The sequence below is a fragment of the Nematostella vectensis genome, chromosome 1, assembly GCF_932526225.1.
Source record: "Nematostella vectensis chromosome 1, jaNemVect1.1, whole genome shotgun sequence".
In the NCBI taxonomy this organism is placed as follows: Eukaryota; Metazoa; Cnidaria; class Anthozoa; order Actiniaria; family Edwardsiidae; genus Nematostella; species Nematostella vectensis.
Window position 1 is genome coordinate 4,089,348 of NC_064034.1, and position 17,972 is coordinate 4,107,319.

Consider the following 17,972-nt stretch of genomic DNA (forward strand, 5'->3'; position numbering starts at 1 on the left):
CTGAAGTGTGAAGCAATGAGGCACGTCGCTTGCTTCTAGAAGTTTAGCGCATTTCCCTCGAACGTACAATTACCTATAAACATACTCACACTAAGAGATAAACTGAACACAAATTCACTACATTTTATTTATTTACAAAGATTCCACCAAGACATACAGGACATATACTGCAAAGACTCACGTTACTATAGAGACAGCGTGAGTTAACATTGCAATGCCACCACCTACGATTCGCATGAAACCTCTATACTTGAAATATTATATTCACCGATAGGCAGTTCTAAATGTTTTAAAAACCCTTACAAATATCCATACGACAAAGAACTTTGGGAGAACTCTTGAAACTACCATATTACCCCCCCCCCCCCCCCCCCCCTCACACACACACACACTAACAATTATACACTACCCTAGGGATAGCAATAAGCCTCATACGATGCTAATCTATAAAACATTATACTTATCGGCTTATACTTTAACTTTTTACTTATACGACCATAGATTACTGTACACATACGTTACCTAGAAATTAGAGGGCTTTTTTTACTACGACGATCGTCGTAACATTTCTCAACTAACTACGACGAACGTCGTAACATTTCTAAACTACGACGATCGACGTAACATTTTTAAACTACACGTATGATAGTCTTAAAACCCATTTACACTAATACCTTCATTTAATACCCTTGACGATATCCATACGATAATTAAACACTAATACGATAATAAAAACAGCTCTTAAAGCTGAAACTCTGAAACCTCAATCCTATGAAACTGTATGTAACAATACATCGGCTGAATGATTTTAGAGTCCTTCGATAAAAAAAAATGCACAACAAAGACATCTATCGGAAGATACCCCGATTATATGATAAAATTCAGTATTTACACTATAAACAGTTGAACAAAAGAAGGCTTTTTGGTTTTATTTCTTGAAATTGGGTGCTTTTTTAATTAGTTGAATGAAAATTTCGGACTATGGAGTTTTTTCCTTTACAGGCTTCACATATTTTCGTTAATCTATTTATCTCTTCTTTTTGGATTTTATCATATCTTCTTTTTTTTTTTTTTCTTTTTCGTGAAAATTGATAATGCTGAATTTGATCATTTCAAACCATTGCTACTAATAACTATATTTTATATTTGTAGAATTTCGCAATTTTACATCCAAATACTAACCTATCAAAGGCCGGATATTGTCATAAAAAATAAATACAAGCTGTTGTGTCCTCAAAGCAAAACAAAATAATTGCAATAAGATAAAAAAGGATTACAATAATCTTCAATTTTTACATACACTATCATGTGCTAATCATTATACATGCAAATATAGATTAATTACATTGAATTTGCTATTTATTATGTATTAACTATTTTCAGCAAGTTATCATATATTATCATTTAAACAGTTTATCTACAAATTCTGAATCTATATCTCTAAATGTCTTGTTTCTCATCCAAATCATGTCCATGGTATAAAAAAAGGAGTAGTGGAATATGTCTTGTAAAACTCCTATATAATGCGTCATCATCACTACTTCTAGGATATTTCCTAGCCTCCCAAGAGTGGTAATGAGTTACTCCAAGAGACGATTCAATATTACTCACGAATGGCTCCAAGCCACTCTAAATAGTTACTTGAATAAAATACAGATCTATGTGTCGCATAATTTACACTCATTATATGAGAAATTAACAAGGTACTTAAATACCTAGGTCCACTTAGGTTCTAAGAAACCTAACTTGTCAGGTGATAATGACGTCATGGCCATTCGGCGGCTCCTACCACACAGTCAAGGACCCCGTAGTCGTGTATCAGCCACAACTGTCACATGACCATCACGTCATGGCCATTCGGTGGCCCCTACCACATAGTCTTGTGGGGACTCGTAGCCGTGGATCACGTTGTGTCACATGACCATCACATCTTGGCCAATCGGCGGATTCTACCACACAGTCAAGGACCTCGTAGTCGTGTATCAGCCACACCTGTCATGTGACCATCACGTCATGGCCAATCAGCGGCTTCTACCACACAGTCAAGGACCTCGTAGTCGTGGATAAGCCTGTTCCACATCGGGTTTCCGCTCAAGTAGTATCTATTTCCTATTGACAAATAAGAAAAGTACAAAGTGTACAGATTAAAATATAAACAAAAATTACTCGGGAGCTACCAAGAAGGCTAATTGTTATTGTCAAACTCCCAGTACAATCAAATACAATCAACTTTATTTCATCAGCAAATATATTAATTATTTACATGATATGCATAGATTATGAAGATGAGGAGCCTACTGAAAGCAAGATACTTATAAGTGTAGGCCACTTTGGGATGGTTTTATGATAGTCAAAAATGTTGCTCTTACAATTTTGTGAATACCGATGAAATATAAAAAAAAAACATTTTACAATCAAATATTTATAATCAAGTGCTGCTTTTGTCTGAAAGTAATAGCTCTATGCCAAGCAAAAGCTATGCTTTTTATAGGTGCATCGTCACTTTAAACCTATATTTAGCAATAAAATGCTCATGCTATGCATTACTGGTTTCTGTCACAACAGTGAGAACTGTAATTTAGTTGTATAAACAAAGACGGCACCTCTCAGCTTCATAACCAGGATTTGCTGAGAGAGAAGGGGGGGGGGGCAGGCATAAAATACGCAAAACGATGTAAAATCTTGAGAATCTTCGATAAAAAGGAGTGGAGACAAATGTGGTCATACCTATACCATCGATCGCTCAACTTCATACATCTCGTGCTCTTACATGCGCGCTCACTTAAACATATACGCGATGTTCTCACCGACTATCACCAGTCCTTTGCGGGCTCGTGTAAGCACCACATTCATTTGATGCTTGTCACCTAGGCAACCAAACCCGCCGTGTGGGCCTGTCAACTGGTCGCGTGGACGGCCACGCACGGTGGAGAGGACCAACACGTCGCACTGCGCACCTGTCGATCACAAGCACTGATGCTTGTTACATACGTCATTCAAATGCACTGATAAGAATGGTACCCGTCAAGTGCTACATACGTCAATCAAATGCACTGATAAGATGGAAACCCGTCAAGTGTTACATACATCACTCAAATGCACTGATAAGATTGGTACCCTCAAGTGTTACATACGTCAATCAAATGCACTGATATGATGGGTACCCATCAAGTGTTCCATATGTCAATCAAATGCACTGATAAGATGGAAACCCATCAATGGTTACATACGTCAATCACATGCACTGATAAAATGGATACCCATCAAGTGTTATATACGTCAATCACATGCACTGATAAGATGTGTACCCGTCAAGTGTTACATTACGTCAATCAAATGCACTGATAAGATGAGTACCTTTCAAGTGTTACATACGTCGATCACTTATACAACTGATATGGGTACCCATAAATATACTTAAATTCAGAAAACGTGGCAAATGGCGAATGGCAGTTCGAAGACGACAAAGAAGCTGCTTATGGGTACAAAAATTGATGTCCTTTTGAAAATCATTATTTAATACAGATTATCGTATGACTGAATGAAATCCATGGTAGCTTTCGAACTAGAACTGCCATTTGGCAATCGCCATTTGCTTTGTGCAGTGTCAACTTTGTTTTGAAATAGGCGTCTATGAGATATTTACCACTATCAACATTTGGCTTTAGTTAACCTAATAAACTAAACTAATATAAATCACCTTGGCATTCTTCGGGAGAGGTTAAGCGGATGTCTAGTTGACTGCCGAGTGTGGAATCCAACGCGTGCAGAATAAAGTGTCGCTGCCTGACAAATGGCGACACGATCCAGATCTTGAATGGCTGGACACCTCGGGACATCAAGGACTCGACGACCTCCACCTTGAGATCAACCACAGACTCGGTTTAAATTGTACAATAAAATTGTTATCATATAGCAATCAGCTGTCTGCGCATAAAAAGCTGTTGTGGTTAGTGAGTAAAACGAATGAACTTCGGTCTGACTTGGAAAGTACTGGGGGGGGGGGGGGGGGACTCCTCGGGAACGCTGTACCGCAGCAAACGAACTAGCAGTAAACGGATCCTACTTGCCTTTGTCGCATCTATATCTTATCTATATAAAGTGACTTACCACTTTTTGCACCTCAGCGTCATTAGACATGCCACCCTCTATGTAATCGCAATCACTCTCAGGCTCGTCATCCACGTGACAGAACACGTGATATAGATCCCGTCCCGCAGGCCAAAACCCTTCCAGTTCCCGCGCACAAGCATTGGAAACATTCTCCCTACTTTGCTGGACATTATAGAAGAAGCTTGAGGAAAACTTGCCTAGGCTCGGATGCTGTGGAAACGGGAATATGTGGTTGCGTTAGAAAACGTTGCACCCAGTAAAGACTATTTTCTTTGCCCTCATAAAAAGTGTAAAAATACCGTCATTGAGATTGCCTTTCACTAAGCAGAAACTGATTACCATCATGTTCGATCTGTCAGTGCTAGGACCATTGCCTAAAAAGTTCATATGAAAAAGTTTGCTTCAGGTACCAGAGCCTTTAACTTGTTTCTCGTGAATCTGACGGTACAAGCGAAATTATAGGCTCGGTTACCCAGGGTATATAAAGATAACGACATGGGCTAAAAAACCGACATAACATAATAACAAATATCGATATAACATCATGAGAAAAGAGTAACAAAGTCGATATTTTTCTTCAGGCTTTATGTTCTTGATGTCTGGGAATAACCACAGGAGGGCCACGCGCTTATGTTTCTTTTGTGGCTAGTGTGAATCAAGCTTTAGACTCATCATTGTTCTTACCATGCGGTGCTGGGTGTTAAGAGTACAACACGCGCTACTCCCCTCACGATGTGCCTCCCAAAGATCTTCAAACAACGACCGCCCAAGTCCCAGCTTCCACGCCTCTTTACTCTGGAGGACTGGCACTAGCTGCTTGTGATCACCAACTAGTACAAACCGTGAGCACCGCGGACCCGCAGTCACCGCGGGCACTAAAACCTCAGGCTCTAGGCAATAGTTGGATTCATCCACAATACATTGCGCGATATTGGCGTGGGTGCGCATGCGCTGGGATCCAGCTTCTGCGCATGTGCAGATGATGATGTCAACGGGGGTTTCTCCTAGCTCGAAGCCCTCTGCGGTAGCCAGGATGGTGTTGTATTTCTGCCGCTTTGAATCGAGTTTGTGTTGGGTTCTCTCTTGCTTTGTTGGGTCAGTGCAAGATGTTAGCTCTTGAGTCAGTCTGCTGATCTCCGCCTCGCATGAGAGCAGCGCCTTCGAGTGTGGGTTAGACGCGTGACGAACACGCATGTGCAGTGCAAGATTCGAGTGCCCACTTCCATCTATGACCGTTGTCTCCGCCTGCTTACTGTAAATTCTCACCGCGCGGATGCCTGGTACTTGCAGAAGCAATTCTAGGGAAAGGTGGCAATGTACAGGGCAGCTTAAATAATCCAAAAATCCCTATATATACACACGTCTTTCCAATCGTGAAAAGTGTAAATCATTTATCGCCCCTCGTGAGAGTAACGATTATTGATACGCTTTATGTTACGCGTTACGTTAGAGTAACGATTATGGTTACGCGTTAAGTTAAAGTAACGATTATTGTTACGCTGTATTCGCCCCACGTAAGAGTAACGATTATTGATACGCGTTATGTTACGCGTTACGTCAGAGTAACGATTATTGTTACGCGTTACGTTAGAGTAACGATTATTGTTTCGCGTTACGTTAGAGTAACGATTATGGTTACGCGTTACGTTAGAGTAACGATTATGGTTACGCGTTACGTTAGAGTAACGATTATTGTTACGCGTTACGTTAGAGTAACGATTATGGTTACGCGTTAAGTTAGAGTAACGATTATTGTTTCGCGTTACGTTAGAGTAACGATTATGGTTACGCGTTAAGTTAGAGTAACGATTATGGTTACGCGTTATACGGTCACGGGCGAACCAGGGGCACTTCACTAAAATCATGACAAACTCCCTTTTATAGGGATGAGTGCCCAATGAGTATTATCCATAGGCAGTCAAAACCTGCAACAGCATATCAACCTGCAAATTATTGGCACGAACGCCACGCGGCTCTTCAGTCGGGCAGGTGACCATTCGTGCAATTGTGAAGATGGGACATCTATTGGTGGAAAAGCATTGCTCTTCATAGTGTTGAGTGTTTTCGAGTAATTTGTAATACCACATCTTTCTGTCCCTTATTTGCTTCTTTAGTATCTAAAGCAACTATTGCCTTGTCTCACCTGATACGACGTCAAGGGCTCGCTCGGTGGGCGCACAGAGAAGCACGTGACCAGCGGCGTCCGCCCTGTTCTGGTTAACAAAATGGCAAGCAATGGCAACGGCTGTCCATGATTTGCCGGTCCCTAGAAACACGTTTTAACTTTCATTAAATCCCCTCTGTATCTTAATTATAGTTCCATTATGTGATAGAGGGGGGGATATTAAAAGAAGCAAGGGGAGGAGAATATGAATGAATCAGGGAGACTCACCAGGCTGTCCATAAACCATGGTTAGTGGATGCGTGAGTGCAGTTCTAACAGCATGTGCCTGGTCGTCATCTAGTCCAGGAACCACTCTCACATTCGTCTCACACTGGCGCGCCAAGATCTTTCGTCCGAGTACAACCTCCTTAACAGCTTTCGATATCCGGCTAAGACTACAAACAGCCTTTATTATCTGCCTGTGGTTTCCGCTTCTTGGTGTTACTTCGATATCACACTCACAGTTACCAGCCTCGATAAGAACACTGGGTAGCCCAGCTCGTGGTATGTCCACGTGGACGCTTGCGCCCTCCACGTGATGTACACGTGCATGAAACACGCTGCTACCAGATGATCTTTGACCTCGTCTATTAGGTCGTCGAGGTCGTATGCAGAGGTAGTCACCCGCCTGAACATGCCGGCCACCTGGCGAGAGCACACGTCTTGGAAGCCTCATGGTGCTATCCACTGTCAAAAAGAAATAGGCTACATTGGAATGTCCATGATAATAAGAAAACAAAATAGAACAAAGAGGGTGCTACTAATGATAATAATGATTGTGTCCACTAATGGTTACTGGTGATAGTGGTAATATGGTGGAATCAATTGTGGTAGTCGTTATGATGATAGGAATAGAAGTTAGAGAAAACGTGTTGTCCAAAAGGCTAAGTGAACACTATTGCGTATGGAATTTAGACATTTTAAGTCAAAGGTTAAGGATCTTTCAAGGCACTTTTAATTCCTGGTCTATTGAACAACCTTACTAAATATGGCAAAGGCATGCACAAGGTAGTTGTAGTTGGTATTTGGTGGCTTTACCTCTATCGCTGACGACTCTTCCAAAACTGAGCGTCACACCTCGAAGCAGTGTGCTCCTGCTGCCATCGCTTAGACAGCAAGTCGCTTCCTCAAGCTCTAGCAAGGGCTGCATCACCCCCCTGTACTCTTCCGCACTGCTATAGGATGTCAGGGTGGGTGAGGCACGCGGGAACCCAAAACACTTGGCAGGAACATGCATGTGGACGGTACAACGATAGACATCCTCTAACACCTGAACTCCTTGAATCACTGGCTGAAGCACACTCTTAAGTACAGTACTCCCCATCACGACTCGTAGGCGATCGCCAGCCTTGATATGCTTGGTGAATCTTTTGAATGGTTGGCCTGAGCGTGATGTCATTTCCGGTGATGTAGGGGGCTTCTCGTTTAGGATGTGCCCTTCGTTGGGTATCTTGTTCCATAATGCCTGAATTCTGTTTACATCTTCCCTTGCTACGGCAGACACAAAGGAGCACCATAACGTGGCAGGAAGCTCAAAGCAGCGTTCAGTGGAGGAGTGAGACCTTGAGTGTGGCGGCCACGACGAGGGGCCACAGCTAAACTCTTGAACATCCCAGCTGAGAACAAGCTCTGGGTAGAAAATAGCAAGCATTAGTCACATGCCTCATGAAGTACTTCCACCTAAGAGACTACAAAGATTTACATTTGGTGAAGTAGTATGCCATGTAAAAACTATACTGCTGACTTCATGTTTATCTACCTTCATCCATGCTGGCATCTGTATCACTGGGCTTCAGATCTTGAGTTCGGATTGTAAGACTGAGCGTCTTGGAGTGAGATGCGGACGGCAAGCTGACTCGGATCTTGTCGGGCGTTACTCGGTGCACAACGACCTCGGTCCATTGTGGTGACGAACTGAGTCCAGCGGCGAGGTTGGTCAATTTGCAGCTGCGCTCAAACGTATCTGCTTGCACCTTTGACGTCTGAGTGGGAACGAAAACAGATAATAAGGGGCAAACCAGTTGATGGCTAATACTCAGTGGTTGTAGTTTTCTATTCTTAGAATTACCTAATTCAAACTCATCTGATTAACGGGGAGAAAGATGGATAGCAGAACGACCCACACGATGGAGGTGAAAGGAATGTCCACAGGAGAACGGGACCCAAGTGAACAAACTTCTCGGTAATATAATGCTATCAGTAAATCCTGAGTTACATGTAATTGTTGTTTTATTCAAATTGTGCTTACCTGACAGCGTGAGCAGATTTGCTCTAGCTCGTCTGCTGTGTATGGTAACTCCTCGTCGAGCATGACAGCAACAAGCATCCGCTGGACTACAATATCAAAATATCGGCGCAAGGGGGACGTGAAGTGGGTGTATGCATCCAGACCTAGGGTAAAGTGCCCATACCCTGCCGGGCCAACCTTGGAAGAGAGAACATACTGACTGCGCTCCTGTAAGCTGCTAAGCCGACAGTGAGCTTCCAGAGCTCTGCCATCTGTGTCGAATTCCGCCAAGGACTCCGTTAATAAGGTGATGTCCTTAGCGTTAATAGCAGTTGAAATCTTTCCAAGTAAGTCGACTTTGACAGAAACAGTGCTTGGTGTGTTCTGCGAAGAAGGGTTGCTTGCGACACGCCTCAGCGTCAGGGATGACTCTGGTAGAATACCAGCTCTCTCACAAGCTAATGACCATGACTGTAAGATGTGGGATTTTGGAGGCGACTGAGTGCGAAGAGGGGTCAGGTCCTTGGTGCGACCAGACTTTAGAAGCTTCTCGGCGACGGCAGTGTTAGCAAAAATCATGAGCTGCTCAACGATCTGTGAGGATTTGCTGAAAGTAGTGGCACGAACGGCATCAAGCAGGCCAGCTAAACACCCTTGACGCGTCCGCAAGCTATACAACTTCCTTGACATAGACCCAAGCACGTGAATGTCCCTCTTGACTGATTCAGGGAGCTCGGATGCTTGACCATTAAGGACAGCATCACATTGATCAAAAGTAAGGCTATACTTGGATGATACAATGCTACGCCGCACTTCCGGGAGTCTAAGCGATCGTCCCTGAGTATTGAACGTGAAGATAACAGATATCGCAAGTCTGTGTTTGCCAGGAAGCAGGCTGCACAAGCGTCGGAGCTGCTCTGGCAGCATATTGACAGCGATGCCTGAGCCATCAGTTGGGTAAGCAGATGTTCCTTGGGCAAATGCGGCTTGGTCAAAACTAGAATCCTTAGAAATGAAGTAGCTTACATCCGCGACATGGACACCTACACTCACAACACCATTCGCTCCCGCTTTCACACTTAAAGCGTCGTCTAGCTCCATCGTTTTACCGCAGTCAATAGTAAGTGCTTCACTGAAATGCAAGCGAGACCCCCACTCTGTGTCTGGTATTGTCCAGTCTTCGTTAAAACATCCCATTCTTGCTGGCACGAGCTGAAGGCCATTGTCAGCTGCAAAGGCAGGAAGTGCAGTCTCGAGACTGGTGACCTCCTGGAAGCACTGCCTAACAATCCCCAGAGGATAACGGAAACTTGCTCCCCATTCCATTACTTGGACCAAGAAGAGCTTCCCTTGCGCTTCGGTCACAAAATCTCTCAATTGGCTCTCCCCATCTTTTAGCTCGAACACAGCAAATCCAGTCCGTCCTTGCGGGTTTTTGCTCTGAAGGACCACAACTCTAGGGTTGACGCTGTTAATGGGGGTCATAATGTTTGTATCAAGTGAGTCCGCGATGCAAAGGTACTGCCTCGGGTGAATCTCCTCGACAATGGAAACAACTTTTCCAATGGGCATCTCTGGAACAGATGAGTCCATCACTCGAACGGCAACAAGATCACCGTGAAAAGCTCTGTTCATCTTCGCTCTCGTTCTGATAAGAACATCAGGTATGTCTGGGTTGTTCACCTTGGCAAGTGCAGTTGTACCACCTGTGGACCCATTGATTTCTAGGACACAAAGAAGGAGAGCAGAACCTTTGAGAAGCACCTTTGTAGCAGAGTCACTCAAGTATTCCTCATGCACAGAGGTATCAAGGTAGAAGGAGCTGCTACTAGGCTGTAACAACCAGTTAGGCACCACACTCGTAGAACTTTCCAGGGATCGATTCATGGAATTCCGTGAATTATCTTTGTTGTCGTCATCGCTTTGGACGGGTGTGGTATGAGAATCTGAGGAACGGGCCATCATCAGCTTCTCGAATGCTTTGATGTATTCCTGGACAAGAGGGTCGTCTTGTCTGGACTGGAACCACTCTTTCGTGTCGGCATCTAAATGAGTATTTCTAACATTTTCTCCATTAGAAGAAGTAGATAGGAATGAGTTGTTTTCATTGTCATTTATCTGGGTCTGGGAAACTAGGTTTTCTTCGCCGGTGTCCCATTCTTCCTGTCCTCCTGAAATCACTTGGTTGTCCTCGCCAGGATTATTAGAATCCGAAGCAGCAGTTGACAGACCACAATCGATGCCCAGTAAGCTGGCAAGAGCATTATTCGTGTCTGTCCTACAGCTTATGAGGTCCAACTCTTTTTCCACATGCTCTAACTGCATCTTGAGATGTTCTCTTCCCCTGCCAGGATTGTCTATAGCATTTCTCAGCATCGATTGCTCAACATGCAATTCGGTGCGTCGTCTTGAAATACTACAAGCAATAGTTTTCACTAAGTCGTTTATCCTAGAGTCAACTTTAGACCCCGAGGAGGAAGGTGGTGACGAGGAAGACGAAGGTAAAGAAGGTGATGTGCTGCTCTCAGAGTTACCCACAGTCCCCAAAACTGCAGCTGCGGTAGCTGCATTTTTTACAGCTGCTTCAACGTACATTGATGCTGCTTGTTGTACGGCTTGAGAGTACCCAAATGCTTGGCCAGGAAGCGGTGCCGAGGCAAATTGGCTTGGAATTTGAGCTGAGCGAGGAGCATAGTAAGGTGGGAGTACCATGTTGTGTCCTGGCGGCCTGATAGATGGACCTGCAGGTACTCTTTGTAAGGGGTAGCCTTGATACAGCGCCTGAGGAGGGCCAAATATCGAAGAACTGTAAGGGTAGTGGTTGTACACAAACGGAGTGGGAATGGTGTACATGTTAGCACCGGTAACTGTTGTATTTTGTTTGGTTGTCGCTTGTGAAGAGGATGACGCTCTTTGCTGGCTACTAAAAGCCGATGCATTTTCCTGAGAGGCAGGCGTGTTAATGCTTGCATCGTTTCCACTTGCAACGTTCGCCCAGGACTGTGAAGTCTCTTTTCCATTCTCTGTTACGTTAGCAGCCGTTGAGGCGTTGCTAATAGTGCCAAGATTACGGGATGTTCCACTGCGATCGGATTCACTGCTTGATAAGGATGGCCAGGTTGCGTCCAATAACTGTGTTGCTCTTGGTTCTGAGTCAGCGCCATTTGTCAGGGGTTTCTGTTGTTTGATGGAAATACCACTTGTAGAAGTATCGTCCACTCGAGGGAAGGTTAAAGACTTCATGACTTTGTCAAAAGGCAAGCGGTAGTTAAAAGTACCATGCTCGCTACACCTGTAAAAAAATGTTCATCACGTTAACAGTCACCTGTTTTCTTTCCTAGAAGAGCTATGGGCGGAATAGTGGCACTAGAAAAAGATTCCTATAACAACCATTGACATACAGAACGTCGTTACCGAATTAGGCACTTATCAGTATTCCATACGATAGACAGGAGGCCAGCCACCGAGGTCGTAGTATAGGTAAGATATTTGATAAAAAATTTATGTGCGACACTTACTTGCTAAAGATTATCTTCCAGCAAGCTTTGCACTTGCCAGCGCCGCACAGTGCATTTGGATCGCCTACAATAGTGAGGTGATACTTTGCGCGGGTCACAGCAGTGTTCAACAGCCTCGGGTCAGACAGAAAGCCAAGGTGATGGTTGTCGAGCATCTCTGGCGTCAAGCCAAACGCAGTGTGCACCGTGCTGATGAACAACGCGTCGAACTCGAGTCCTAGCGGGAGGGAGATTCTGTGAGTTCATAGAGATGTTACACTATAAAATATCAAGAGAAAAGCCAAGCACCAGAAGCGCTTATGCACCTTGGACGTTGTTAACACTCTCTACACGCACTTCTCCCAACTGGGATCGTCTCAGGAGCTGTCGAATCTCTCGGACCTGATGATTAGAAATGATCAAAAGATATCTTGATAAGCACGGGTGTTCGTTGCGTGCCCTACAATTCTGACTATGGGCAGTATTCGAGACTAGTAACTCTAAAAGGTACTGTACTACTACAGTACAAAGTACCTTCCGGGTAAAAATAAGTAGTTCTGCGAATCGAAAGAAAGTATCATAATCATTACCTGTGCTGTGTAAGGCGTCAATACGCAAATTCGACGAAGCTCCACATCCTCAGCATCCTCTCCCCTCCATTGCTTGACTAACTCCTCCACTCGCTCGCTAACCTCGGCTGCTTCAGCCATGTTGTAGTAGGACGCCCTGTCCACCGCTCTCTCCTCTCTACCGAGGACGCCATGGAATCTGATTGGGTATTCACTACCTTCTGGGCGATGCTTGTGAGCGATCAGTGTTCCCTCGTAGAACAGCTTCGATGGAATCTCAACGATGTCGTTGTATGCCCGGTAGTTCTCGAGGAGGAGAAGTTTGGAGTCTGACTCCCGAGGGTAGAGTTCGTAGAGACGAACAAGCAGTGAACGATCGAGACAAAGCCGACGAGCAACGGGCGAAAACACGTGTGCGCCCATCTAGAATTGTCAATATATCAGTGATTATATTATTTTCAAATATGGTGAGAAATGTTGGCTGAGAGAACGATCAATTTCTTTGTTGCCTAGCCGGTTAATAGTTTGTCTATTTGTAGTATATAAAGGATGTCAGTCTTTTGACTTACAAACTTGAACCAAATGTTCGAGACTGGATAGGTTTGCATGCTTGGAACTAATAAAAAAACATCTGATTAAATTTTGCATCGTACCTGCAAGTGATCGCCCGCCAATACAATACGCGTTGACTGTTGCGTCAAACACAACGGGATCAATGTCTCTGCCTCCATCGCCTGCGCTGCCTCGTCGATAAACACGTGACTAAAATACCCGGATGGTAGTCCCATCTTTACCAGCACGTCAGCAGTCACAAGGGTTGTCACAATCACACTAACACAATCGATATCCTGTCGACTCGGTATTGCGAACCGCCCCGTCTCCCGATCGATTAAGCAGTACTTCAAAACGGTGTGACTGACAGAGCTCAAAAAACGGTGCTCCCAACATATTCTCAGCGGTCGACATAAAAACGGGCCAATCTCGGATGAGGTAACAAAAGGGTGAAGGTAGTCGACGATGTAGTGGTCAGCGGCACTGTTGGAGTGAGTGCAAATAAGAATGCGAAGATTGGCTGCAGTGTTGCCGGCGTGTAGACGGCACAGTTCTTTCACTGCCTCGGCGATCGTCCTAGTCTTCCCTGTACCAAATGGGCCGAAGATCAGAAGTGGAGGTCTAGGCCTAGGGTCGAGGATGTGGCTAAGGGCGGTGGCCTGAGGCTTGTTTAGTATGGGATGGGGTGCAACTTGCCACTCTACCCTTTCCCCAGATTTGTTATTTGGGAATATGCAGGCTAGATCGATGAGATCAATAGCGCGATGCATATACTGATAGGTATCCACAAACCGGAAGCATATGTCACCAGGCAAAGCCTTCTTGCTAGTTTTCAAAACGCGCTGTAAGTCCCGGCTCAACTGAAACAGAAAAGAAAATTACATTTAAGTGTAAACGGTCAAGGGCTTACCAATTTCTAATAAAGATATCGAGTCAATGTTGAAGTGGGAATTTTTTAGCGGAGTAATAATCACAAAACGTCTGCCCCAGGGGATATGGTTACCATATTTTCTTTTATCTGCTTTACCATTAAATTTCACTTTCACAGTATTAAGTTCTAAGTGTATTTGCATAATCATAGGGTATTAGCTGATAACTGAGTGCTTCTGAAGCCTTATCGATATGCAAATAACTGCTGGCTCTTGTGCTAATAAAGGCAAGAAATATTACCTGTAAGACAACACCATCCTTTCTTAAGGCTTCTACCACGACCTCATGCAGGACAGGGTTCCTTGCACCAGGGAGGTGCAGCCTCAGAAGTGCCCTCGCACTGCGGCTGATCAGGATGTTGGCATCCTCCACTAGGGTGGGGTGTATAGGGAGGACTAGCGTCACTTGAGAGTCATCTTCTATGGATTTCTTTATGCAAACCAATAGGTTTTTGGAGTGAAGATTTAGTCTGGAAAAAACAAATGTAAAATAAAGTTAAGTGATGTCATCCCTTCCAGCCAGCAGGTTGATGTGAGCAAAACACACCTAAAATGGCTGTAGGAAGCAAAGAGATGTTTAAGCAATTCAGGCGGAACAAGTAGACAGACGTCAAGGAAGAAGGCAATACTGCCTAATACAACAATACTGCCTCCCCTAAATTCATAAGGGACAACCCTGAACAATAGGACACTTTTGATTTCATATAACGGGTGTCCCTAATTAAACAAGCAATGCATTTTGATGCACTGTGAAGGCATTGTTACCTGGTTAATTGTCTACGTCTTTCAAACTCTTCAATAAAGAGCAATGTGTGTAGCCGATGGTGGTAGTTGTCAGGTGTTAACGAGGCCTCCAGGTGGTCAAAAGCACCATATTCTATGGTCGATTTCATGTTGGGTGGCAAAGGGTGCTCTGCCCTTGATGCACCTGTCAGTATAATACAAGTATTAGATTTGATGCTTACATGATCACATTGCAATCAAATTAGCATATTTTTATGCTAATTTATAATATACAATATAATATCCATTGCATGGTATATAGAACTTGTGACAGCTTTAGCTGTGAACTCTTTTATCAAGACTTTCAATATCACCCACCCATATTTGTGCTCTCATCAAAGGGAATAAGAGTATACTTGCTGAGCCAAATAAGCTCACTATCATCGTCACATGGTGCCTTGTATTCCAGGCTGTGAACTAAACTAGTCTCTGGTGCCACCAACACACCAAGATGACGAACAATCTTTGCCTTTCCATCATCATCACCAAAGTCAAACACAAGCCTTTGGTTAAAGTTGCCATAGTTTGATGAAATGAACTGCACTGTAATTTGGTAGGCAGAAGCATGTAGGGTGCCCTTTGCTTGCCAGAGTTGACAGCCCTGTGGTAGAGTGGTAGTAGGGTAGCCAGCTTGGGTGATGTGTGTGATCGAAAACTCAGGCAATAGTGGATCTAGAGTATAGACCTGTTTCAGTCTGACAAATGGGCCAACACGATGCTGTAAAATAGATGCCAAACATTGTGATTAATGTTGTATTTCTCCTTCGATGCTGTAAAATAGATACCAAACATTCTGATTAAAATGTTGTATTTCTCTTTCAGGTTCCATGAAGTCACAAGAAAAAAAGAACCAAGGACTGGAATGGGAATAGATTTGTTAGTATAATGTACAAATCATAACTGTACTAATAATATACTGAGAATGATACTGTTGACGAGATTGTAATATCACTGAATAATACTGTATTACTGATGATGGTGGTACTGTAGGATACCCAAATGTTACTCACACTAGGAATAACATGGTGGGATACCTCAATCTTACTCACACTAGGAGTGACAGTGAAAATCCAGGAGACCAGTTTACTCTTGCCAATGTGGGGTATAAAGAGCTTCTCTGAACATTGGATATTATGTGTGCTACTCATCTCAGCAATCTGCAGAACAAATTTGATGTTACATAGCTACAGTGATAGAAATCTATTATAAGTTATTTTGGAGGAAATAACTATGCTAGGTACAAGAACTTAATCTACTGTAGTATGGGTAGCATATGCGATAAATATGCAAGTCTAGTAAATCTGAGTTCTGTACTATGTATGTAGGCCTGGAACCACTTCAAGTCTTTTTGACAGTGCTGCTCTAGCAATTATAAATGTCTTTTAGATTGATAAAAAAAGACTAAAGTATTTTCATGTGAACTAAGAATAGTAAAGCATACACTGCCCAGCAGTCTACAAAGCAATACACCCATATCCTCAATGCGCTTCCCTCATTCCCTGCCTTACCACACTGGTTTCCGGTACCCCAGATTTCCTGGCATCTTCTAGTCTCTGTAGAAGCTGGTGAGCATGCGAGCACACCCCATCCTCCATTATAACATTTGGTGCAGCTGGTGGTGATCTTTGTCTGGTCTGATAAGCGACATTTTGTCTTGGAGGAAATATCACGGGAAAAGCCAGCTGAGGCCAACCATAACTGACAGGTCCATACGGGAATCTGTTCATGGTTCTACAGTGTTTTGTGAATCACATTCAGAAATTAGTGTGAAAATGATGACTCGCATTCCAATGAATTTGGCCCTATGCTAGATCCAGCCAGAAATATGCTGTTTTTATGGACTAAAATATGTTTCTGCATACCTACTTCACATAGGAATACTCAAATAAGGTAGACTACTAATGAAGTATCTTAAAGAAAAATTGAGATCTTATGCAAACCCTGATATTACTGACTGGTGCCCTTTCAAAACTCTAATAAGGTCATACGAAGATGCAGCATAAAATCAAGTAAGGGGAATCCTTTCATTATCAGTCAACAATCCTGTAATTCCTACAAGCTTTCACATTTAATCTCTAAATAATGATTATGTGGGGGGAGAAACATGTCAAGTAGAAAATCAACCAAATAATGAAAAAATGTTGTCAAAAATCGCAATGATGCTACAGTGTGCGCTGTTGCGAAGTTTGTGTTAAATTTTTGTCTTTATAGTAATACAGGAATTATCTTATAAAAGAAATAAAACATTCTCTTGGTGCCTTCATAGTGTTTTAAAAACGTTGGTGCTAGTCTGGGGAATTCTCAAGAAGCCGTGACCTCGACCTGTGACTTTTTACTGAATTGATCTGGTGTCAAATTGTCCCAAACAAAACGCTATGAAGGCTTGCAAAGAATATCATATTTCTGAAATGATGTACATATTAACTCTATCGCCACATGTAAATAGGAAGAGTTATTACTCCCAAACCCCCTCCCCACCCCTCCTTCCAACATTCAACTTCATTATACAATAATGAAGAAATAATTCCCAAGGTTTTAGAACTAGATTTTTAGCCATAAAACCTCAACCGATGAAATAGACGACACCTTAAAGATTTAGAATGACTTTTTGTCTCGTTGTTTCGGTTTGGGACGGTTTTGTGAAAGATTTGAGTTTAACTTACCAGATACTTTTAATTTATCTATTCTTCTGTAGGTAGTTGGATTCAGTAGACATTGAAGTACATTTTAAAAAGAACAACTTGAAATTTTGTCCTTAAACTATCAAGGTCTGTTATCCAGTAAGAATTAAGAGGAAATTTCATTTTACACAGTGTATCGACTCCTGCAGTGCAGGGCTGTCAAAGAAGACGAACGGGTTTTCGTTTGTGCCAGACAACGCCGTCTTCGGAACGATGTAGAACTTCTGGACTTTTTGGGCCATTATAACGACATCTTTTCTAGAGAGAGATTTGCTTCTGAGTATTACCAAACGTTACGATGACAAAGTACGATGCATTGTTAAAGCGAAGTAGAACTCCTACAACTTGCAAAACACACTTTTGCTTTGTTATGCTGTAGCCCACAAATAAGAGCATCTAAAAGACCATCGTTGTGATTGGTTACTGCGCTGACACGTAGATCGAGAAGCCAATAAGA

At 43.1% G+C, this 17,972-nt stretch overlaps 1 protein-coding gene across 2 annotated transcripts; it reads right to left on the reverse strand.

Moving 5' to 3' along the window:
- Window positions 1-935: 935 nt before the first annotated feature.
- Window positions 936-17,931, reverse strand: LOC5517173 (helicase with zinc finger domain 2). 2 transcript variants are annotated; one of them, XM_048729695.1, is made up of 20 exons: window positions 17,498-17,931; window positions 16,343-16,565; window positions 15,884-15,991; window positions 15,282-15,552; window positions 14,817-14,979; window positions 14,293-14,521; window positions 13,224-13,982; window positions 12,592-12,993; window positions 12,328-12,403; window positions 12,023-12,239; window positions 8,526-11,796; window positions 8,037-8,259; window positions 7,316-7,906; window positions 6,506-6,964; window positions 6,257-6,379; window positions 4,798-5,411; window positions 4,111-4,323; window positions 3,701-3,860; window positions 2,808-2,957; window positions 936-2,109 (listed from the first exon to the last, which is right to left on the reverse strand). In XM_048729695.1, the coding sequence occupies exons 2-20, from the start codon at window positions 16,559-16,561 to the stop codon at window positions 2,012-2,014; spliced, it is 8,346 nt and encodes a 2,781-aa protein (XP_048585652.1). In that variant the 5' UTR covers window positions 16,562-16,565; window positions 17,498-17,931; the 3' UTR covers window positions 936-2,011. The 2 variants fall into 2 exon arrangements, with proteins under 2 accessions (XP_048585652.1, XP_032243014.2); XM_032387123.2 differs by having other exon boundaries at window positions 15,153-15,552.
- Between the last annotated feature and the right edge of the window lie 41 nt (window positions 17,932-17,972).

Excerpts from the sequence above, each read along its gene's own strand:
- LOC5517173 (XM_032387123.2), bottom strand. The coding sequence starts at position 16,561 with ATGAACAGATTCCCGTATGGACCTGTCAGTTATGGTTGGCCTCAGCTG. Across the intron at positions 14,980-15,152 it reads TGATGAGAGCACAAATATGG|GTGCATCAAGGGCAGAGCAC; the intron begins GTGGGTGATATT and ends TTATACTGACAG. Across the intron at positions 7,907-8,036 it reads AGATGCCAGCATGGATGAAG|AGCTTGTTCTCAGCTGGGAT; the intron begins GTAGATAAACAT and ends TTTTCTACCCAG.